This window comes from Nelumbo nucifera, chromosome 6 (genome assembly GCF_055504915.1).
Source record: "Nelumbo nucifera cultivar China Antique chromosome 6, China Antique-T2T, whole genome shotgun sequence".
In the NCBI taxonomy this organism is placed as follows: domain Eukaryota; kingdom Viridiplantae; phylum Streptophyta; class Magnoliopsida; order Proteales; family Nelumbonaceae; genus Nelumbo; species Nelumbo nucifera.
In genome coordinates this window covers 66150912-66161853 of record NC_142654.1, presented here as the reverse complement: position 1 = coordinate 66161853, position 10942 = coordinate 66150912, and the positions used below count along the sequence as shown (strand labels likewise).

General features: G+C 38.2%; 1 protein-coding gene across 1 annotated transcript; it reads right to left on the bottom strand.

Moving 5' to 3' along the window:
• Positions 1-477: 477 nt before the first annotated feature.
• On the bottom strand, positions 478-1421 carry LOC104606832 (RING-H2 finger protein ATL80). The gene has a single exon (XM_010272223.2). It carries the CDS (start codon positions 1275-1277, stop codon positions 708-710), a length of 570 nt encoding a protein of 189 aa, XP_010270525.1. The 5' UTR covers positions 1278-1421; the 3' UTR covers positions 478-707.
• Positions 1422-10942: the final 9521 nt, after the last annotated feature.

The window sequence follows — 10942 nt, the reverse complement described above, 5'->3', positions numbered from 1 at the left end:
TTTTTCACCAGAGACTAAAACAGAACCAATTGTGTGGATGATTCTTGGGCCAAACGATCTAACCATCTCAAATCAACGGCAGTTCAAAAATCATAAAAAATTGTTTATTAAGAAGAATCAAAGCTTTGCATCATAGTAAAACCTGTTAATATGATATGCCCTATTTGGCTTAGTAGATTGTATGATACTTTGAACCAGGGCTCATATGTGGAATGAAGTTGGTGTGAAGCTTGCTTTGAACCAGCTTTTTTTTGTTAGGAACCAAATTGTTTTATAATTATAGTGACGTGGACCTAATAGGCGAGCTAATTAACATGATAACAATAATCGGCCAGCTCAGCGGAGAGCAAACAGACAAAAGAAAGAGTCAAGTATCCTCTTGAGGAGTCCTGACCCCCAAGTCCCAACTGAAATATCAAATATAATGATGAAAAATAAAAAAAAAAGCATTATAATATAATATTTCATACAAAAAAATCCAAGTTAATTATCTTTTCATTGAAAGCAGAATCAAACAACATAAAATTCTAATTATCCTTTTTAAATTCTAAAATACGTACAGAAGCAAAAATAAAGAAATTACAATTCTTTTTTTCTTTTTTTTTTAAATGAAATTAAAAGGATTATTTATACAACAGGACAGGAGGAGGAGGAGGGTAATTAAGGTAAAGTGGTGTAGTGGACGGAGTCGGAATCGGAAACACTTGTCAGGGCAAGAAACTGTTCACATCATCTTCTCTGCCCTTCAATCCCAACTCCGTGTCAACTGCCGCCGCCGAGCCGGAGGTCTCCGGGAAGCCGCCGCACTTTTGACACCTGGCAACCACCAGAATCTGACGACATGAGGGACAGGACGAATGGGACCCCAGCCACGTGTCTATGCATCCGACGTGGAACGCGTGCCCACACTGCGGCAAGACTCGGATCTCATCCCCCTCCACGAATTCCGTCAAGCAAATTACACAGTCGACGAACTTCCCGTTCCCATTCAGGTCTCCTCCTCCATTGAAGGTTTGTTTCGGGAGTGAACGGAGGATCTTCTTTTTTAGGCCTTTGTTGGCCGGAGCCTGAGGCTGAGTGCGGCCGCTTCCTGCAGCCCCGCCCGAGACTCGGCGGAGCCAAGCGCAACGAGCTACGGCCACGAGGCCCACGACGCAAATTAGGGCACATAAAAGAGCTGCCAGGATGACGACGAAGTCCGAGTCCACCTCGACGGAGCTTGGCGGGTCTGCCGTCGACGAATTGACGCCTGCGAGAATTCTCAACCGAATTGTCATTGCTACACAGGTTGGGAGACAGACAAACAAACAGACAGACAGAGAGAAAGGGGGAAGGTGAAGGTGTGTGTGTTTCGGCGGAAATGAAAAAATGGAGAGGGTTTTTCGTTTTTTATCCAACGTTTTTATTATCGTACTCGGCGTGGTGCTTTTATAGCGAGAAAAAAAAAAAATGGAAGCATTATCACATAAAAATGGAATGTCTAAGAGGCCCAAATTTGGCCTAAAATTAATATTTAAGCATGACAGAGAATTATTTATTACTTATAAGGGCCTAACTAACCGTTTAAATAAAATATGAAAGGCTAATTTGTGAAAAAGGAAAAGTTGGAAGGGCTAATTCGGAAGTCCATGGTCTCAGTCAAGGGATAAGGTGTCAGTACTCGGGGCGAATAGCCACTCTTGAGGCCTCTTCACTCTTCTTTTGACATGATATTTTTTGGCCTGACGAATTTGCCCCGATTGATTTTGTACTTGGTACGGTTCATGCGTTCACAAGACGAGTTTGTCCTTGTACTCCCACGCCACGCGCGCTCGCTTTCCCTTGGCCCTGGCCGCCCTGTCACTTGCCACTTGCGAGGGGTTCTAGAATTTGTCCTACGCCCCTGCTCAATCCGATATTTCCTTGGCTTGGGCTCAGATCGGGTTCAGCTTGACCCAGGCTCAATCTGGGCCCTGGGCTGTTCTTAAATCGGATCGGGCTGAACACACAAACCTACAATTTTTTTCTGGTCCATATATACTGGTTGAAAAGAATATGAACTGGTGATTCCAGCCCAATTAGGACGTTTGGTTATAATATAAGCATAATAACGAAGAAAAATCTAATATATGGAATTTAATTTCTAACAAAGTGGAGCCCAAATTGACTCAAGCCCCAACAACGTAGTTAGGCTATGCATAAAAAAATAAATTAATGTTAGGCTCATTAATTTATGCAGGGTTGGTGGTTTGGTAATGCCTAAGTAAAAAAAAATCATTTGAAGGAATTATTTAATAAAAGTGAGTTCCCAATAGGCTATACATAGATAAAAATTAGGGTCTGTTTGGTTTGTCGGAATAGGGGTTTAGAATCGATATCGGAATAATCCGTATCTATTTTAATTATTTGATTGGGTGGAATGACATTCCTCCATTTGAGGGAACGGACATTCTTTCTACCTTTCTGATTCTGATTTCAGTCTGAATCAAACATGTAAGGGGAATAGACCATTCTAATTCTGAATATGAATCAAGTGAAACTTTTAATGGTTGAAGGTACTTAAATAACTAAGGTGGTATTCGGTGGTGTGGATTGACCACAATATATTCAGTTTCAATACACACCACTTCTATGCCATGCGTTTGGTTGGCTATAGTGTGGATTGATCAACACCACAATCCATTTTTTCATCCACGAGTTTATCTCGTGAAAGCATCTACACTATACCGTTTTGCATATGGAATAACGATCTCATACTTCACATGGATGTTTAGCCCTAGTATAAGACCTCTTTTCTTTTTACCGTTGTAATACTTCTTCGTGAGTTCGCCATTGTTATTCTTCTCTAGGGGTGAGCAAAAAAAAAAATTAAAAAATCGAACCGAAAAATCGGTTTATTGAACCAATCGGTTTGGTGTTTTTAAAAAACCGAAGGTACTGGTTAGGTTTCGGTTAACCAATATAGAAAACCCGTAGTTAACCGAACCAACCGGTATACATATATTTCTATATATTTTTTATATATTATAAATTAATAAATATACATAAAAAAACCGAGGAACCGAACCGGTCAACCGGTTAACTGGCTGATTTTGGTTCGGTTTCAGTTACCGATTTTCCAAAAATTGGTAGTACCGATTTGGTCCAAGAAAAAGCCCCATAGTTCGGTTAACCGAATCGTGAGCACCCCTATTCTTCTCTATTCATCATTGCTATTCTTCTTTATTTGAACTATGGCTGTAATTGGATTGGACTCAGATCGGATGCAACAAAACCCACATTCAATCCGAATATTTATAACGGACTCGGATCAGATCCAGATTTAATTCGGCTCTGCTATAAATTTTCTAATATACCAGAAAAATAAAAGTTATTTATTTTTCAACTTTTATATATAATAACTTAATATAAATATAACATACTAAATTATTATATATAAATTCATATATAATATAATATATTTTTATAATTTTAAATACAATTATACAAAGTTTATATATTAAAATTAATAAATATTGTAATAATTGGTTTCATATTTTAATTAGATCGGATGGGGTCAAATCTGAATCCAATCCGGTTATTAATCGGATGTAGATTGTAACATCTGAATCCGATCCGATTACATAAATACATCATTTGAATATGAGATAATCGGATTGGATGTTAGATCAGGCCTTGGATTTTCAGGTATTACTGACAAACCTAATTTGAACTATTCGCGACTCCTCCTCCGACCATTGCTGCATCGGATTGTTGATGGTAACTAGTAAGTATTCATCCTTTTTTTTTATTTTCATGCTATATTACTCTTCTCTATTTGAACCACTCGCCACCACTACTCATGTTTATAAATTAATATTAATATTATTTTATTAATTATTAAGTTTCAAATATTACTTTTATTAATATTAGTTGTTATTGATATTATTAATTATTATTAAATATTATTAAGATTGTTGTTATATCAATTATCACTAATATTACTACTCATTTTTAATTAATATTAATATCATTATTTGCTATTTAATATTATTAATTATTACTAATATTATTTTTATTAACTATTAAAATCCTTAGCAATTTACTAATATTTTTCAATTGTGTATATTACAAAAAAATAATATATTATTTTTTAATGATTAACGACAGATTACCTCAAATGTTGTAGTTGAGATGCATGGAATCGAATGTAATGTGTAGATTGAAATATGTCACACCTTGCAGAACGCTCATGGAGGTGTGGTGTGGATCAATCCACACATTTTTGTCAATGGTGTAGAACAATTATTTTGTTGGAGTGTGGTTTGTGTTCATCCACACTACACCCATGGTGTGGAAGAAAACACACTACCCAATTTCTCATCTACGCTATAGAACACCTCCTAAATTAACCATTTAAATGGGTCGTACCAAAGGTTGGCCAGTTGGGCTTGAAGACTGAATAGAAATAAAATTGAGATTGTAAGTCATGGTGACGAGTCGAGCTAGTCCGTAAGGGTGTCAATGGACCGATTTTGGATTGGATCCAAAATCAATTTGGATGGATTGGATGGACCAATAAAACATATTAGATTGGACAAATCCAGTCCAAAATATTTGTTAGATTGGAGTGGACCTGGCCCGTCCATAATAAATTTATATTGGATTCGGTTGGATTAAGCCAATATATGATCCATTGATATAAGATAAGAATATAGGTGTCAATGGACCGGGTTTGGATTGAAACCAATCTAAATTAAACTGAATTTGAACAGATTGAATAGTCTGAACATTAAATTGGACCAATCCAAAATATTTATTGGATTGAATTGAACCTAATCCATTTATAATAGACTCACATTTGACTAGATCGGATTGGACTAAATCCAGTCCAATTGACATCCCTACTAGTCCGGTATGCTTGATGTATAAGGGCCATGTACTGGTCTTATAAATTGAAACATAGCAAGGGCAAGGGCAATGTTGTTGTTGGGGCTCCATATCAACATAAGCCTAATCCTGAATGTGGAAGTGCCGATGAAAGCCCAACCAACCCGACTTTCCTTCCGCACGAAGCATTAATCATTCGTAGCACAAGACAAATTGTATTCGTCTGGGTGGGTTGTCAAATAGGAGCCACTGCTTTTGTAGGTGCTGGTTATGGAAAGGAGCTGGAGGAAGAAATATTGCTAAAGGATGGATGGTCGGCGGTCGCACTTGAAACAAAAAGATATGGAACACAATTTTGTAGATGTTCAAGATATCGAGAACTTGCAGAGTGTTGGAATGTCGCACTCTATCGGTTAAAAAAGGAGCTCGACACTCATCAGCTTGTGGTTTTTCTTGCAGCTTATAATATATGGAATGGACCACTTTTCACCATTTCTTGGAATGTTGAATCTTGCATGATCGAAGAGAAGTTTTCTCTTATTATATTATTATAAACACTACAACTACTACAATTATAATTATTAGGGGTGTCCAAGGATCGGTTTTGGATTGGATTCCATTCAAATCAAAATCAATTTGAATGGATTAGACCGGTCATATTGAATTTGACTAATCCTGCAGACTTAATGGTTCAAATTATTTATTGGATTGGATCGGATTGAACTTAGTCTATCTGTAACAGATTGCTGGATTGAACTAATATTTAGTCCATTGATAGAAGACAGTAATATAAGTGTCAATGGACCAGGTTTGGATTGGAACCAATTTGAACTTATTGGATGGTCTAAACATTAAATTAGATTCAATAGATTAAATTGGACCTGATCCATCTATAATGACTGATATTGGACCAAATCCAGTCTGAACACCCCCTAACTACTATAAAGTTCCACGTCAGTATTTAAATACATTGGGCCCGCACAACCTCATCATTGATTCCACATCAGTATTTCAATACATGGTGCCTACACATTTTATCCTGGGGCTCATGAATTTATTATTAACGTAAAACCTCATCCTTACGTGCAACTCCAACTCCAACCTACTGACATTAAATTTTCTGCACAGATATGATTGGATGGCTTGCGACCATGGAATTAATTACTCCAGAATAAAAAATTACAACACGACATAGCTACAGTGACATCAACTTTCAATGGTGGGGCCAATTGCCAAACCACATTCACATGAGAGAGTTGCCACTAGATTGTTTTTTGGGGGAGTTGAAGCTCAGTAGTGAAAAGCAATATTTTCAAAACTGGGAATGATCACCTGATTGGTTTTGTTTTATTTTAAAACCTTTATTTAGCTAAAAACTATTGATTTAATCAACAAACCATTGATGTGGATGATCAAACTGTCAAACTTTTCAACCCGAGAATAATTTTTAACTATATTTTAGGTTTTTAAATTTTATTTTTTTGTTAAAATGGGCCGTTCATTCAAACTGAGAATCGGAAAACTTGGTCAAAAGGTGGGAGGAACCCTAGAAGACGATCCACGCTATTCATTTTACTTGCCGTGACAAAAATCAAATTACTTGAAATGTAGGAATGTAGTACAAGTTGGATGGTGAAGGGCCAGCATTATCTTTATGTTAGCTAGCTTTTTTGCTGGGTGAGCCGGCGGCCCGTGCATCATCTATCTGCATGTCAACTTGTCTGCCATCTCGGCCCGGCCCGGCCCTACTAACTACTAACTTCCTTTCTTCAATGAAGCACTCATCACTCATCTGATCCCGTGAGAACTGACGAACTTGAATCTTTTAATTAGTTGACTCCACTCGCTCCACCGTCTGAACACCAACCTCGCCACTTTCAGCAAACACATTTAGATATTTGAAACCGACGCACTTTTGAGTTTTGACAGATATATAGAATATAAAACGATCAATTCAAGAATCAAGATAATATAGAATAAGCTATTGGCTTTTCGAGGTGGGCCTGTGCTGCTGTGCACAACTCTCGATCCCTAAAGAGATGGTAAGAGACCATGATGCCTCTTTTCTTTTTATCTTCTGAGCAACGAGAATTCAATCAAAATTTTTGCCACGTATCCAACTCATTCGCCAATAAACGCGGCAACTGTCACACTCAGACTCGGTTAATGATTGGAGATGCTAAAATTAGGGAAAAGCAAGATCAGAAAGGATTTGGAGTATTGGATAATTGGTTGGATGCCAACTGGCAAGAAAGGAGTGACGAGGAAGAACTGAAAAAGGATCGGTATCCAGTAATCAGTATCCTCCTACCTTGTGCAAATGGATAAGGGTTGGTTGGTGGCATCGCAACTACACATTTCCACTAACAAGGACAAAATGCAAAATGGCATACCAATTCACTGAAAGTGGAGAGCGATGACCCTGCTTGGAATCATAGTGTAAAATGTTGAGTGGCTGTTGAAGGTCGTCGGTGGCCAATTGACATTGATCGGTTGTTTGAATCCGTTGGCATTCCATTAATTTAATTTGCACCTCTTACTTGATGTCTGTGGATACCGGCCGGCGGTGAAGCAAATCACACGAATTAATTCATTCGTTCCACAAAACTTTGATTATATTAATTGAACCGACCATATATACTTGAAATATAATCAATCATCTGGGAAGACAGGCCGGAATATATACAGTGTGTAATTGGTCTACAAAAATTGTAACTAATAACTCCGTCTTCATGATAAAATACGTACGTAGTTACGTACCCTCAAACCTCAAATTGATGAATGAGTTCATATGACTGTTGGATTGTTTTGATCTAAACCTTTTACTTTATTTGGATATCTCAATAAAGCCGGTGATAGTTTCATCTTCCAAATGGTTTTGAACCCTTTCGTGAGGTAGATATGAGCGACTTCTAGGGGCTACCACAGGATCAGACCATACATGATACGAATCCTACCAAAAAATCACACTTTTCTGATCAATTATAAGCCGATTCCTATTCTTTGGACCACATTGGGATCCCTTTTTGTGATAGTTCATTGTACACAGACCCGAAGATCCAAAGCTCTATATCCTTTTGCAGAAACTCTGAATCTTGCACGTACACCGGAAGGCTAGCTTTTGGTTTTCCTTTTATTTTTCCGTTAAAGCAAACGAATCAAACCACCATCTCTCTCTCTCTCGCACTTGAACTTTCACGGCATGTGAACATCAGATTTAGCACTTAAAACATAGCCATTTCCAGTTGTTAAATGGAAACGGAATCGACTCTTGAAAACCTGAGAAAACATCTCTTCCTAAAAGCTGCCGGAAATGATCACTCCATCTTATTAATATATACAAAGAATGATACGTACGCTCAAAATGAGAGCTCTAATTGTAGATGTAAGGTACTGCATGTGTTCAGTGGACAAGCATGAATGTTGGAAACTTGTTTAATTAAGCTGTTTCCGATGCAAATTGCTGATGAAGAAGATGCGACTAACTAACGATAATGAAATAGAGTCTCTCATCAATTCTAACCGAACCTGGAGATCGAGGTCGATAAATTTGCCTTTCGATAAGTTGTCAAACCAAGAGATGGGAAATGGCTGAGGCGGCCCTTTCATTTACACCAGTTGGGAGGTCCCCCACCAGCAGTGAGGCATAAACATTTATTTATACTAAAATTTAATCTACAGCCAATTAAGCTTCCTTGTTAGTAGGAAAACTGAATGTAACCATTCCCCCCTTGGTTTGTGCATTGCACGGTTTTTTATTTTTTATTGGGTAAATTACAAAAACCCCCCGTAATATGGGGGTCTGTGACAAAGACACTCCTGTATCATGACCATTAGATAAAAACCCCCTCTGTTAATTTTTCGTTAAAATATTTTTAATTCCCATACTACCTTTATAAAAACTATTTGGACAATGAATAGAAAAACACTGTTCATCCTCCTCTTTCTTCTTCCTGCTTTCCCCTTTCTCTTGCAGAGAAATATCTGCAAAAACCATCTTCTATCTATATGCCCCTCATGTTCATGTTCAGTTTCATTTATTTGCCACAATCGAAAATGACTTTATCTTTCCCCTTATTCATGTATATTTGAAATTATTTAATAAGTAAATAATTAAAGAAATAAAAAGGGGATCAGGACTCAGGAGGAGTACGGGCGCATTTAGAGTTTTGACCCATCAGACTCCTTTAGAGAACATTGAGTAGGGTTTTTTTTTTTTTCTGATTTTGATGGGAGGAGTTATTGATCTCAACATCATCACCGACGATGATGACGATGCTTCGGTGGTGGTCGAGTGCGGACCTGCTTCGCTCTCGTCGCCGTCGTCTTCGTGGGCGTCAGCTTCAGCTTCCCCCGCGCCCGCTTCACTGTGCTTGTCGTCTTCGTTGCCGTCGGCGGCAGGGTAAGCTATTCGAATCAGAGCATGTGACAGGTGCGCACAGGGCCTGAAACACCGCTGCGATAATGGCTTATGGAAAGGGAAAGGCAAGGAGCTTTCTGGTTTTCTATTTGACTACTAAAAATATGACGGCCTGCGTCGTCGGAGGCAGCGGTTTCGTTGCCTCTCTTCTTGTCAAATTATTTCTCGAGAAGGCCTATTCTATCAACACCGCTGTCAGGGACGCTGGTTCGTCTCTTCCTTCCCCTCCTCTTTCTAGCTCTTCCTTCCTTCGAAGTTTCTATACCTTTCTCCTCATCTGTTTCTGGCCTTTTCTCTTTTGTCTTGATCACAAGAGTGACCATGAAGTTCCAAGCTCTTGTGGTCTCTTGGCTGTCTCGGCCGGTGGAATCCAGTTTAGGTTTAACGTTGACTACAGATACGTACACCTTAACTAATCTATTCTGTTTAATTTCGGGGTTACTGTGTAGATAACCTGAAGAAGGTTTCGCACCTTCTGGAGCTCCAAAGTTTGGGAGAATTGAAACTCTTTCGAGTAGATCTAACTGATTAAGGGAGCTTCAGTGCCGCTATCTCCGGATGCGAAGCTGCTCTGTCTCAACAAGAATTTCGAAACGATATTGTTTTTCTTTTATTTTCAAAGTTAATAACAAATTAAGGATTAATTTTAGAGTGAATTGTTTAAAACTCCTAAATTAATGTTGTTGATTGAAACAGAATGACATGATCAGTCCAGCAATTTAGGAAAGGTTAAGTTTTGCCGAAGACTCGATAATTCCCCGCGAAACGAAGTGATTCGCTCCTGGAAACATGCCAAGGAGAAAACCGGATCTGATGCTGAGGAAAGATTGAGAGACGCGATGAACAAAGTGAGGGAAAATTATTGCAGAGATAGTATCGTGAGTTGAGAAGATGAATAGTGTTTTTCTTATAAGGGTTATTATAAGGGTAATATAGAGATTAAAAATATTGTAACGGCGAATTTGAACGGAAAGCTAAGAAAAGAAGGTTTTTGTCTCATAATCATAATACAGAAGGTCTTTGTTGCAAAACAAAGTACAGGAGTCTAGGAGGGCCTCTGTCACAGACCCCTTCGTAATTTATCCTTTTTTATGGTGTTGAGTCTCATGCAAGGTTTAAATCATCGACATGATGGTGTATCGTGGGTTTTTGATATAAAACGTTTATGATTTAAAAGTATTGATACACCCCTGCCTTCGTTCAGGATTTCTACTCACTTTTTTTATCTACTCTCTACCTGTCGTGAATTGAAGCATAATTGAGAGTTGTATGGCTCAAATTCACAACCGGTAAGAGTGGATAGGAAAAGTCATGAATAGGAAATCTGGGCTCGCCTTGCCTAACCTTTGGGTGTATCATAATTTTAAACCATGGTATCTGTCAGTAATTTCTCTACTCCTTTGCTTCCCAATCTCTCAATTTTTTTTTTTTCAATTTAATAAAACAAAAGATATTAAATATAGGTTTTATTGGGGGTGAATCCGCATTGAACCTCTTCTGGCAGTGACAACTCGGAGATCGCTAGGTGAGGCCGGCAAGTTGTATCTACCATGATTTTTAAAACCGATCCGGAGATTGAATCGGTCAGGGGTTCAGTTACTGGGTTGAATGTTCCGACCTTTCGAATCAAACGGCCAGTCCATTCTGACAAAAAAATTTAAAAAAATAAAAAAT